The 14,479-nt window shown below is 25.9% G+C and overlaps 1 protein-coding gene across 1 annotated transcript in view; it reads left to right on the forward strand.

Annotated features, from left to right (window-relative positions):
- The first annotated feature begins 56 nt into the window (after positions 1-56).
- The window catches only part of LOC129963894 (GATOR complex protein MIOS-like), a 39,421-nt gene continuing 24,998 nt past the window's right edge, over positions 57-14,479 (forward strand). Inside the window, exons 1-14 of the mRNA XM_056078483.1 lie at positions 57-227; positions 582-655; positions 1,313-1,386; positions 3,259-3,326; positions 3,438-3,517; positions 5,751-5,800; positions 6,946-7,004; positions 7,641-7,806; positions 7,937-8,038; positions 8,606-8,700; positions 9,836-9,877; positions 10,378-10,433; positions 11,909-12,021; positions 14,334-14,452. Coding sequence (XP_055934458.1) covers positions 606-655; positions 1,313-1,386; positions 3,259-3,326; positions 3,438-3,517; positions 5,751-5,800; positions 6,946-7,004; positions 7,641-7,806; positions 7,937-8,038; positions 8,606-8,700; positions 9,836-9,877; positions 10,378-10,433; positions 11,909-12,021; positions 14,334-14,452 — 1,074 coding nt within the window. The 5' untranslated portion in view covers positions 57-227; positions 582-605. The remainder of the gene's footprint in view (positions 228-581; positions 656-1,312; positions 1,387-3,258; positions 3,327-3,437; positions 3,518-5,750; positions 5,801-6,945; positions 7,005-7,640; positions 7,807-7,936; positions 8,039-8,605; positions 8,701-9,835; positions 9,878-10,377; positions 10,434-11,908; positions 12,022-14,333; positions 14,453-14,479) is intronic.

The raw sequence follows: 14,479 nt of genomic DNA on the forward strand, positions 1-14,479 counted from the left end.
ATCTTTCTAGAGAATTATCTCTTCTATGTGACTGTAACTGAAATATCCATAACAAAACTCCCGTCTGGCAGTTATCAAAGTAAACTGGAATTATTGATGTTGTTGATAATGTAACAACATGCGTGACTGTGTGATTCTCTTTCACAGATAACTAAAACTATGTTGAAAATCTTAAGTAATTCATAATTTATTTAGTTTAGCCAAAGGGAGGATATTTTTTAGAAATTGTAAGTATAATTTATTATTTATAGACCTTTTTAAATGCACACTTTTTTTAATGATATTTATTTAAAAGTATAACTTTATTGAAATTTTTTTTTATTTATGACAAATGTCATATATAAAATTGAAACTGCACTGTACTATTTTCAATTGCTGTTTTTCCCCCCTGATATGTTAAAAATTAGATTATTCCTCAATTGATCTTTCCCAGTAATCTTCCCATAGATTAAAAAAAAAAATTGAGATCAATTTATATTGATTTATTGCTTCAAAAAAAAATACTTTTTTCTTTTTTTTTAATGTTTTTTTATATGCATATACTTCATTTTAGAGAATAATTTCCCTATTTTTCTTTGCAGTTTAAAAGTGAATTGTTGTGTGAAATGTGTGCCATGAAAGTTGACATAGCGTGGTCTCCAACTGAATGCAACAGGTAAATGTTGCTGTCATATGTTTTAAATTAAATTCTTTTCTGTAGCATAATAACTTACCAATGTTTAAGTATTTAAATATTTTTTCTGTGTTATATGTTCATTCATACTTAATTTAGATCCAATATATAATAGACTTTCTTGGGTAATTTAAATTGAAAAACAAATTATATATTTTACTATTGTGGATTACCAAAGTTATTATTCTAATCTTAAATATTTGAATTGATCAAACAGCTTGATAACTTAGTTATGATGCTTTAATTTTAAACTTTTGGTCTTATTATTTAAATATGTAAGTAAAACCTTAAAATAATTTTTAAATATTCTTACACTTTAATATGAAATTTTAGATAAATTAAATTTACATTTAGGAAACTTTTTAAGAATTATTTTTGTTAGTAATTCATATTTCATATAAAGTAAGAAGTAAAAGCTTTAATTGTAAATTTAGTAGCAGCTTTAATCTATCGATTTTGGAAGTTGTTAATTTCCAGTATTAACGAAAATCTATTGGGAGTGAGTATAGCGAGGAGATTTAAAATATTATATGCCTAGATTTTTAATATTGTTTTATACTGTATGATTTAACTTTTCTTAATAATTTCTAATAATAATTTCACTTTTTATATTATTGCCTAATTTCGCTTTCCTTTTAGATTTATTACTGTTGGAACAGATATTCAGCTGTATGAAGTAGAAGATATAAAGGATGGGATTATTAAACCACCAGGTGGAACTGATTGTTTTTACTTCTTAATGAATATTTTTAATGACAGAATAAAAGTTTACAAATATCTTAATTTGTAATGTTTTTATAATTAAAGTTGTGATATAATCTTATGTATTAAATTCTTTTATTCAGAACATTTTTTTTCTGCATTAAAAAGAATATTTTGTATATTACTTAATAAAATCAAAAATGTGTTGATTTTTTTTTATTAAAAAAAATTTACATAAGTATAAGAGAATTTTTTTTTAATTCTGTGATTTTCAAATATGTTGACATAAGGGGGAAAACGTTGCCAAGCAGATAAAATATCTTCTAGTCAAATCACTATAAAAGAAATCGTCAAATGCAAACAATGATAATTTTAATACTGGTAACTATAAATGAAGCTAGTACATCCCCCCCCCCCCTGCTCTTTTGCTGTCTTGTGCTGGTTTTATTTTAAATGAGCTGGAATAAAAAATCTTTTACAGCAAATTTCAAACTGCAGTTGTTTGTTGAAAATTTTAATTGTATTGGCCATTCAGTCTTTCTTCATATGTCCTGCATCCACTACAAGAAACCAGCAATAATAAACAATTTAAAAAACAAAGAAGTCATTTTTGATAAAAAGAATGGCTTTATTTAAAATTAATTTTTTTAAAGATATAAACTATAGAAATAGAAAAAACTGCAATTGATGAGAGTTAACAATTTAACTCTTGTGTCTGTGTACCAGAAATATATATACATTTTTGCAAGATTAGCAGATTCATTTATAAGCAATCCCATAGCTTATGTTTAGAAACAATTCTAAAAATTTTTTACATATATGTGGTAATTAAAATTTGTGAATATTTATTTATTCGTTTGAAAATCTTTATATTTTCATTATGTGACCTATCAATCAACCTCATGCTTTCTAGTTTTATAATATGCTTTAATAATTGAGAAAATGTTACTCATAACTATTCAATTTTCATTATAACATCTTTTTATTGAGAAAATAAACTTTTTGCCGACTTTGTTCAGTTTTGAGAGATAATGATCATTATTTTTATAACTAACTACTTTACAGTATTTATTTTGTACGCTTATATAATTGTACTACAATGACTTTTGACGTTTACATTCGTCTCTAAAATTTAAACTTGCTGATTAAATCAGTCTTTATTTAATGCAAACCAAATAATAAAATTGTATAATAAACGAAAATTTATCATTTATCTGTGGAAAGCATGATAGACTAATACTTAAAAAATAAAGATGAAATGTTGGTTATTTTATGGATAGTTTGTTGCATATACTGCACCTATGAATAAAGCATTATTTACAAATTCTTTCTCTCTCTCATATATATCATTATTACAAATTCTCTACTTATGAATCAAGCATTATTTACAGGCTCTGTACTTATGAATAAAGTATTATTTATAGGTTCTCAATTTATGAATAAAGCATTATGTCTATGTAACATTATGAATTAACAAAATGTCTTAGTCCAACTTTTTTGTACTTTCTCTTACTTGTATCTTATGTTGGAAAGAAAACTTGGTGTCTCGTGCCCTTTTAAAAATATTGCAAAAACAAGTGGGGAATTAAAAAAAAATTACCATTAGCTGCATTATAAGATGATAAAACATAATCAAAAGGAAAAGATTATTTTTATATTAATTTATATATTGTATAATTACTTTTGAATGAACTACTGCTTTAACCTTAGTAATATCCTATTGATTAACTTTTGTCATGTCTTGAAGATATCATCATCATCATTAATCGATTCTGATTTCCTCTAAAGAATACTTGTGTATTAGTTAAGTATAAATAGTACATAAAAATTTTCATTGCTGTCTTGGAGAAAGGCCCTTAATATTATATTTATTGTCATTATAGCATTTGCAATATCAGATTCTTCTTGTGCAAATTTGATATCTTGTAGTTCAGATCATCAGTATCTAAAAGTAAGTTTTTTTGCCATATTTATCTATAAAATGTGAAATTAGAATTTATTATCATACAGAAATCTTTATCTTACTCAAAAATCGATGTGAGTTTTGCTCTTTTTCTTTTAGTGTTTTTCTTGGTATCCAAAACAAGAACACCCTCTTTTATTAGCTGTAGGAATGGCCAATGGACGAGTTGTGTTAGAAAGGTAAAATACTTTAATGTTATAATTCTTTTTTTCTATTATTAAAAAATGTTATTTTTCAGTAAATTTATATACAGTTCTTTTTTTCTTCTTTAAATGCACTTTCCATTTTAAAATCATTTCAAAGATATTCCATTTATATAAAGTAAATAAAAAGAGTAATTTACAGTCCATTGTAGATCAATATTTATAAATTTTAGAGAATTGAAATTTTGTAATATCATTGGCCTTCATTGAATTGTGACTATTATTTTAATGAATGAAATCACTTTATATCCTATTTCCACATACAGACCATACCCATAATATCTCTTTTTCACATACAAACATGTGATCTTTTTATTATCTTGAAACTATTTCCCAAACAGATGGCCTTTCAATTGTCCAAGCTGATATTTTGATGTTGAGTGATCTGAACTGTATGGGTTTGTCATATTCTGCAATATTTTAGTTGATAATCTCCTATACTGACAAGTCTGTGTTGTTACTTGATATTCTTTACATGTATTTTTAGTAATTTGGCTTATAAGATATATTTTGACTTATTTATGGATAAACTGTATTACTGTTGAATAATGGTCACTGCACATTTGGAAAAGTCTGTGAAAATCCCCTTTCCTTCATAATGGCAAAAGGATGTGACGGTCTATTTATTGTGTAACTTGGCAAAACTTAGCTTTTTTTATGTAAACTTCTCATTTGAAAGCTACAATAGGGTATTTGGTGTTGGTTTTAATTTTGTTAGTGGGGTTTTAATTTTGAGCCTCAGTCAGATGACAAGTGTTGTTGTTTCTTTTGGTACTTGCCTATTATGGACAAGCCCACTGTTAAGCCGGTGGGGGAGTATCTCTTGTTATTTTAGTAGTGCCAACTAGGGCCAAGAGTACGACTTTGCTACTCACGCATCACTCATTCGCTTGCACAACCCCTTTTTAAAGGAGGGCACATTTACACATCGCACAGATAGAACCACGGAAGAACAACCAGGCCTAAACCGGGAATCGAACCCAGGACGCCCAGATCACAGGGAAGATGCGCTACCCCTATGCCAGGACGCCCAGATCACAGGGAAGATGCGCTACCCCTATGCCAGGACGCCGGCAGATGACAAGTGACTATACCTGAGCTATCCCTCTCCAAACTTACACACTACACCTGTGGGAAGACATCAGATTTAATGTGCACAAAATCTGCATGCACAATGTATCTTTTAGTAAAATTGAGTCTGAAACGTAGGGCCCTCAGGCCCTGTCACAGAAACCTCATCTTAAGGCCACCATTTTTTGACCTAGAATACTGATTGAAGATGGACAAAAAACTTGATCAGTGCTCATTACTATAATAATGCGTCACTTATCATTCATAGTGACTTGCCTGCAAGAAAGGAAATGAAAATTTCTTATAGACTAGATGGTAAAGGAACGATGCTTCTATCTACTGAATTTCATTCCTGTAGTGCTTACTGTTACATTGAATTATGCATCATTTTTTACTTACTTTTATATTATATTCTTGAAAAAACTGAATATTTTAAATTCCCAGTTAAATCCTTTATTCCAACTAGAAAGTCAAGCATTTCATATGGATTAAATGCACTTTTATGTTAATTGTACTTTCCGCTTAATACAAAATATGATACATCTTAGATGCTTATTTTAAAATTATGATGTTTACCGTATTGTAAAATAATAATAATAATAATAATAATAATTTTTTCAAAAGGAGCATCAAGTTTAAAGATATTTTTATATAAAAGTTTAAAATTAAGGGTTATGTATTAGACTTATTTCATAATGGAGATAAATAGAATTTTATCAAAGATATAAAAATGAATTGACAGTTAAATATTTTTTGTTCATTTATTCTAAAAGTGAAATTTTGATACATGGTTGAAAAATTATGGATTCTACGTAAAACTGAGTTGACAGTTATCTTTGAGTCTATTTTTAAATTTCCTAATATATTTTTCTTTTATGTAGATAAAAAAATTTCCAGATTTTTTTTTTTTTTTTTTTTGCATGATTATTTAATGTTTTTATTATTTTAACATGCATTGCTTTGATTCATATTGAAATTTCTTCATTTTGATTATTTTTTTATTAGACTTCTGATTTCCATTGCCTGTTTTTAAAGTACAAATATAGTTCATGTGATGTTTTGGCACATTTAATTATTATTATAATTTTGAATTCTAAGTAAAACTTATCCATAATATTTTCTTCTATTTTTTGTTTAGTTTGGATCCTATTAGTTCAAGAGATGCTGAAATAGTTGGGAGAGAATTTAGTAAGTGTAATTCTTTTAGTGCATGATACTAAAAATATTAATCTTCTAACTTTATTGATTTATTAAAAGATTTTTAAGAAATCTTTTTTTTATGTTTTAAAAATTTGCAAAAAATTAGAAATATATTATAATGCACTATTTCTATATAGCTTACGTTGTGCATTATAATATTTTAATATGTATTGGAGTGCAATTTTTTAATATTCTTAAGCACATTATTTCTAGTAATTTTATCTTTTGGAATTTTGGCAATCAATATTTAGCTTATCTAAATATTGTCTCCTAACACTGTAAAATATAAATAAACCCAAATTATTCCATTGAATAACTTTTAGAATATGCCAGAGGCATACAAATTTCATCAGTCATAAATGTTTTTCTTATATTTAATAATCAAAACAATATGCAGTATAATTAACAGATAGCTGTAAAATCGAGTGAGGAAATTGAACTGCACCCTAGGAGTGTCATTGATCCAGGAAGCCTGAAATTTTATCATACTCATTTTGTTTTAGTTTTGAATAAAAAATGTTGTTAGTTATTTATAATTTTAAATATGTTAAAACTAAAAATACAGTTTTGTAGCGAGACAGCTGTGGATTTTGTAATTTCATTTAATAATTAAGGGGATACAGAATGCATATGTTTTGCCATTGTATAGAGCAGATTATTTAGCATATAGTACCAGATTTAGCATAGTTTTCAGATTACTCTATCCAGAGCTGAATAGAAAAGGAATAATTTTCAGATAATGAAGGAAAAATAAAATTCAAAATGAAGCATTATTTTAAATCTAATAATATTTATAGCTGCTAGTCAAATTAAGATGTTTTTATGAACTCATAATATTTTGTGTCAGATATGGTATTTTTCAATTATGATTCCATAAATTTCAGTGTACATTTTGACAATGTACATTTAGAAATTTAATGTAATGTCCATTTCTTCCAATCTTCTGTTGTATTCTTCCACATAATAAGAAATCTTTTATTGTGTTTTAAAAGATCTTTTGTAATGTTCAGCCATAAAAATACCTAATATTCTTTTAATCATATGCTTTGAGATATCAATAATCTTTGAATAGCGTTGAAAGATTTGTTCTTTATTGAGGTTAGTTTATTTTATCTAAAATTTCTTTTCTTTAGTACCAAAGCAAAGTAGATCTTGCAACTGTGTTTCTTGGAATCCATTTGAAGCAAATGTGGTAAGAAATTATTTGACCTTTATGAAGATATTTTACATTTTATTTATATGCTAACTAGAACTTGGCCCAGTTAGAATTATCTCCTTGTTCCAATTTAGATTATTTATTTCAGAAATAAATATCACAAACAAATTCTTAATCTTTTAAATGTTATTATTTTATTTTATTGCTTATTTTATTTTTCCTATCTGGTTTCACATTTTCATGTAATTTTTTTTAAGTTCACTTCAAGTCATTTTTAATGTGCTCTGCTGAGCAATCTTTTATTCAGTTTTTCACTTTTTTATTAGCAATCAGATTATTTTGAATTCTTTATTTCACAGTTTCTATTTTTCTAAAATATGTTATATATTTTAATTTATTTCAATTTCTTTAATACGAATATTAAATTCAAATTAATTTATTACAAATATTAAATTAATGTATTTGTATGTTACTCTCAAAGTATCTAATATTTAAGATTTTGTTAATTGAATATACATGTCATACTGCATTCAAATTAATTGAATATGTCATACTTGAATTTAAAAAAATATTTTATACTTATCTAGAATTGTAAAATACAATGAAGTGTTACTTATTTCTAATCAATATTCTATATTTAACACTTAAGTTTTATTCTTACTATTTTATTAGCTCATTTCGGGATTGGATAAGCATCGAGGGGATAATTGCATTCTAGTTTGGGATGTCACCCGATCATCTTATCTGCCAAGTGCCATTGATGCTGTAACTAGTTTTGATCGACGTTCCATGTTTTCTTTAGACTCAACAAGTGTGTCAAAGCCAGTCTTAGAGTTTGGTAATATAATGTTATTATTAACATATTAAAAAAATTGAAACTGTTTTTCAAAAAATGCTTTATTTACAAAAAAATGCCTTACTTACTTACAAAATGCCTATCTTCACAAGCTTCATTTAATTTCTTTTAGGCCCATCCGAGTCCACACAGTCTGTTCATTGGTTTCGCAATAATCCAAAGTTATTTGTATGTGGTATGAGTTTAAAATATCTTCGGTTGTATGATACTAGAGGTATGTTAAATCTGTTTTATTTTATGTGAAATAAAAAAAAAAGCAATGATGCTTTGTTCTGAAGCTTTCAATAAATCTTAAAAAAGAATGTATTTTATTTTCATTTAATTATGCAACCATAAATATGTATGCATTTCTATAACTAATTAACACACACTTCAAGGTAATTTGCTGATAATGAAACCAATATTTTGAAATTTTTATTTGAAAATATAATTCAATAATTGAAATTTTCATTTAAGAGCATTAGCAGTTTTGAGAAAATAGATAAATTTCATTGTTTCAGCTTTCTTTACTGTACGTTCTTGTACTATGTTGGTAATTCATAAATAATCCAGCTTGATATTTATAGGTCAGATTACTCTTATTTTTTTATATATATCTTATGAGCATCTGCTTAGTAAAAACTTATATAATTATGATGTAGGAAAACTGTTTTTTCCATAACAAATTAGTTACAAGTTTTAATTTTTCAGTGCATAGTATTAATTTATCTGCATGTAAATATCTCACTTCACGTCTCTTGATAATTTAATTTCATACCAATCCTTTTTGTATATTTTTTAGATGGATCTAAGCATCAAGAAAGTACTACGTCTAAAGCAGTTTATAATTTATGTGTGGATCCAGATGTGGAACATAGGCTGGCTTCATCTGTTGATGTAAGTGTACATTTATGTATATACATTATTGATAACCTCAAATATTAACATATTTTTAAAAAAACAATTATCCAATCATTTTAACTTATTTAATATTTGAATAAAATTTTGTTTATGTTTTTATTAATTTTAGATTTTGGTAGAAGTTTGCAAACTAAAACATTTTGTAATTTAAAATAAATTAGAGTGTACTTCATTTATTTACATTATTTAATATCAGTTGTAATTTCATGTTGTGAATATTATTTAAATATGATAATGAAGATTTAATAATTCTTAATGAAATACCAAATAATATTTTAAAACAAATATTTATTACTTATTTTTCTTTTCATAGAAATCATGATATTCTTTGTTTGCTGAAATTGAGTTACATAGCACCCAATACAATTTAAGTTCTATTTTCAAAAATATCTATTATTTGTTTCACATCAGGAAATAAATATATTGGGGAAAATGTTATGATCTCACAGCTTGCACCACATTTAAAAAATTATTAGAAAATTATAGTTTAATATGATAATCAGATTGTCTGATAGACTACTTGCATATTTGTAATTTGAAAGTTTAACATAAGAATTGTGATAAGCGTTGTGTGTGCTTATCTAATAGTATATAAGAGGTGATTTTGATTTACGTCCTCTTCCAAGCTCATCATAGCGCAGTTTAGTTAATGAATTAATTATTATATTCGAGGCCTGGTAAATTTTTACAAATATAAAGCCCACTTATGTGTTTTTTACATACATTTTTTTAAACTATTTTTTTGTACTTACAATTAAATGTATGCTAATAAAGCAGATATGTAAATGATTATTAACAAGAAAAAAATTGCTTGAAAAACAAAGTAAATTTTTTTTTAAAAAAAAGACATTAATTAGCTTTAAGAGTTGTTATATGGTAAATTGTCCCCCCCCCCCCAGTTTTAGTTATTACACTTTACTTTAGTTTAAATGTTTGTTTTAGTTTTTTTTTAAATGTTTAGAACTTTATATACTTCTAATATTTTTTTCTTCATTTATTGTGTTTCATACCTTCATTTTAATTTGATGAAATATTATTAGCACTTTTTATATGAGATAAAATCTTTTGAAAAGGTGATTTAACTGCTATGTTTTTTAATAAAATTTTATAGAACTGCTTTGTTTTATGGGATGTCCGAAATTTTGAAAAACCTGTATCCTTTTGAAACTTTTTGTACTATGTAATTATTTGTATTTTTATACTATTAATATTAAATACAGTTTTATTGTATCATATTTTGTTTTGTTGTTGCTCTTGTTCCATTAAATTTTGACATAGTTAGGTCCACCTCATTGAATTGAATGATGCAAGTCTTGATCTGTCTAATCCGAACTAAACAATATATGATTTAATGTGATTGAGTCTCTTATATTTTGCAATAAATGAAAAAAAAATGGCTAACATGTATCATGTAAGCCATAAATCAATCTTAGAAAATATCTGCTTGTTTCTAAGATTTCAAAAGTTCATTACTTCAACAAAAAGTTTTTGTTCGGTATTATGATATAATTTAAATAATCAAATGTAGATACAGAAAAAAAAATATTAGAATGAATAATGAGAATATATTCCATATTAAATTTAATCATATGACTACTTGCATCCTCATTTGATGTATATAGGAAAAGTAGTTTTCCTTGACGAGTAATTTAGGTTGTTACAATCAATGAGCCAAAACCTGTTACAAAATTATGTTGGTCACCTACACGGTATGTATATTTTATTATATTTGTTATATGATGTTTCTTATATATAAACTATATTTGTTATTCGATTCATATATTTTAAAGACTGCCAATTGTTCATCAATTATGTTTTTTACTTGTTTAGTTATTGTTGAAAATTAGTGTTGAATCCATCTAAATTAATTTATTTAGGTCTATCATAAAAAAAAAATTAAATAGTAGATTCATCTGTTAAAAGTATACATCAAGAAGTGTATATGGAATAATCTTAAAAACCATTTTTCATGAGGCATTATGTTTTAATGCAGATCTCATTCTTATGTTAGATTTATAACAATCACAACTGTTAGTTGGTTGTTGGAATTACCAAGCAAAACCAATACAAAATGTGCAAAAAGGGGGAGGGGAGAAAAAAAAGATCTAAAATGCTATGAAAAATGAACTACTGATACAACAAGTAAAACTTTTGACTATTACCAAAAATAATGATCTAGCATAAGTTCTTTCAAAATTGATTTTTGATGACAGTTGTTCTGTTCAAAATGAATATTCAATTATTTAAAGAAAGCTCAAATCTTTATTCTTGAATAGCCATGAAGAATTACTCCATCTCATCTTTTGTTATATAGTGAACTTGAATTTTGAGCAAGAATAATACTATTACAGAAGCTGAGAGTGTTGAAAATTATTCCATTACAAGTATCTTATGCAAGCAAATTGGGTTATTCCTCTCATCACAAATGGACCCTTCTAGTAAGGCAAGATATCATTAACTACAATTAGTGTAATATGCTACTAGGAGATATTTACAATTTCCCATATTCTTGAATAATAAAATATCTCATTGTTTATAATTAAGTAATATGTTTTTAACATAAATCTTGTATATTACCATCATTTAAGTAAGTCACCAGTTTCAAAATGTTTTATATATGTGTACCTCATCATCATCTCCATTTAATTTGTTACTAACTGGTTTTACTTGTTTTGAAATTCTGTTGTTGAATAACAAAAGTATTAATATTTCAGTAACTCATTCATTTTATAACAAGTCAAAAGTTTATAATTAGTCTGTAAATACTGTATAGTCTGTACTGTAGTCTCAAAATGGCCATATTTTAAGACTACAGTTTTGAACTTAATGACTTTTACCTGGGCAATGAAGATACAAACCTAAAGGTAACCTTTTTTCTCCAAAGAGATATGTCTGAATTTGCAACCTGATGAGTCAGTCCATCTTTGTTTTATGCTTGAGTCATTAACAATGGATATTTTTATTATTGTACGTATAGGTTTGAATAATCAAAATAATACATCATTCATGTCTGAAAAATCAGCCAAATTACTGAAATTAAAAATTGGTTTAAAAGTTTATTCAACTAAATTAATATTTTCATCCTGATTCTTTGGTGTTTTTTAATACATTTAGAGTTGATATGAAGTTTTCATAAATATACACATTTTATTCAACTGTTATTTTATTATCTTCCTTTTGCCAGATCTGGTCTACTAGCTGTATTATGTAAAGATGCCTCAACCATTAACTTATATGATATACAGTCTCCAGCTGGAGATGAAGTAGAACCTGCTGTTGTTGAAAGAAATCTGCAACGTGAGTTTATTTTGCAACATATTTTATAACATTTTTTGAAATTTTTCTAAGAGAAGAGGAAATTTCTGTTTACTTCGTATTTTATTTCATTCTTATGTTACATTTTGCATTTGCTTCAGTGTATATACAATTTGGATTTAATTGTTAGGACTCCCCCCCCCCTCCAAGCTCTGAAGAACCATAAAAGAAGACAAGAATAGAAAACAAAATGAATGTATTACAATAGGTTTTATACAAACATGGTTATTTTTCTACTAAATTATAAGGAAGATTCAGGATTTGTTATATCAATGGACCTGATTTCTGATATCTTCTTTGAAGAACATTGTCACTAGTGATATGAGGTAACCTTAATGTTCCTTTAAAGTCCTCATTAGCCTGGAAGCTTTGAGAACTTTTTAATTTATTTAATTCATAGAAAGAATGAAAATCATTTGGCTCTAAGTTGCATTCTTGATAAAGAGAGACCAGAATACTTTTTACAATAGAAAATTTTGTTCACTAAGTCATTTAAGTTGAAACAATAGAGAATGCAATGAGTTGGCTGACCAACTTGATCAAAATTGTGACTTAGGAGAGTGAATGTTTAGACATTCCTGACAATAGTTCTTTCCTTAAAAGAAAAATCAAAGAACTTCCTGGCTAATCAGGGGCTTTCAAAGCAGTTCCAGTGATGTGAGATTTAAGTGCATCTCATATTATTGGGGGCAATAATCTTTAAAGAAAGGACCGGAAATCTAATTTACTATTATGATAGATACATGAATCTTCATTGCAATAATATCGAAGAATATATAATGTATACATGTAATGTTTGATAATTAATTCATTTTGCTTTCTACTCTTGTATTTTTTATGGTTCATCACAGCTTGAAAAAAAAAAAAAAAAAAAAAAAAACAGCAGTCCTTCTATTTTTATTTTTTAAATACAATGTCCATTTAATTTTATGCAGAATATATGTTCTAATTGTGTCCCAATAGCTAATTTCTAAATCATTAAAGATTTACTTAATGGAATTCCAGCAAAAGAAAATATGCTTTAAGCAGAATAAAGAATTTTATTTTGAGTCAGTAAAGATTTTACTGAAAAAATTATGTGATCTACATATTTTCTTATACACTCCTAAAGTCCTATTAATTGATTTAACTAAAATATTCTTGCCTGACTTGCAAATTTAGCAAAAGAAAAAAAATCTTGTACATTTAAACTTTAGTTAAGATACTTTAAAAATCGTTTTTAGTGGTCTTAGAAATTTCAGTAGCTGTTCTTTCATGAGACCGGCATTGATTAGTGCTGAGGATTAATGAAATTTGAGACTTTATTGCTCAATTTGTTTTGGTCATAGAAGAAAGAATCTTTTTTTTTTTTAATGTTAATGTGCTAAAAAAATATTTTGCTAAATATGATTATAAGAGCAAGAGATTGTATAAAAATTTGTTTTTGTTGTTTTTCATCAGTACATATATTAACTTGAATAACTTAAAATATGGTTTTTAACTTCATTTGATGCATTTTTAAGTTTATGCCCATCTTTTATATGATCTAAGTTTTTAAACTTTAATAAGAAAGGATAAAATAGGGTACAGTCTGGATAAAACTTCATTTTTAGTAAAATTTTGAGAAGAGCCTCCTCGTCCCAAAAAAATGTACTTTAAAACTGCTATTATTAAATATCAGTAGATATTATTTTATATAGACATTCATAGTTTCTTAACAAATTCATAGTAATATTTGAGTGTTTTTAATACATTTAATTTTAAAATATACAAATTTTTATAGCAGTTATATTGAAAAAAATTCATTAAAAATTCTTGGCTGGTATAAATATATTATTAAAATTAATAGTATTTATTTCGAAAGCTGATTTATTTTTTTGGTCATAATCTAAATCCAAAAGATTTTCTTACTGTTGAATTTAATAATAAATTTTTATTCTATCTTGCATTTGATTAAGGCATATTCAAAGTAATGAATACTTGTTTAATTTATGATACTTTTATTTTGTAAAGGTTATTAATTGTACCTAATTGTATGAACAAATTTTATATTTGGTACAGTACATTGCTATAAACAAGAGGTTAATAACTGTTTTAAATTATCATAGTCAGTCCTTTAAGGAATAATTTTAATTAACTTCTTAATATTAATACAGTTAAGAGTAATTTGTTGAATCAAATGAATTATGGTTATGAATTGTACACTTATATAAGTACTTTAAAATTTTACATTATAAATTTTGGTATGATTATTTTTGTTTGCAATGTGATCTTGAGACAAAATTGTTAGAATATTTGCTTTCTCTATCTATTAGCTTTTACTTCTCATTCAATTATGTCATTTGCCTGGCATCCTTCCAATGAAAACAGAATGCTTACTATTTCACAAAATAATCAGTTGCTAGACTACACCATATTTGATAGAATCACCCTGGTATGTATTACTTCATTATTTTTAACT

Source organism: Argiope bruennichi, chromosome 3 (assembly GCF_947563725.1).
Source record: "Argiope bruennichi chromosome 3, qqArgBrue1.1, whole genome shotgun sequence".
Taxonomy (NCBI): domain Eukaryota; kingdom Metazoa; phylum Arthropoda; class Arachnida; order Araneae; family Araneidae; genus Argiope; species Argiope bruennichi.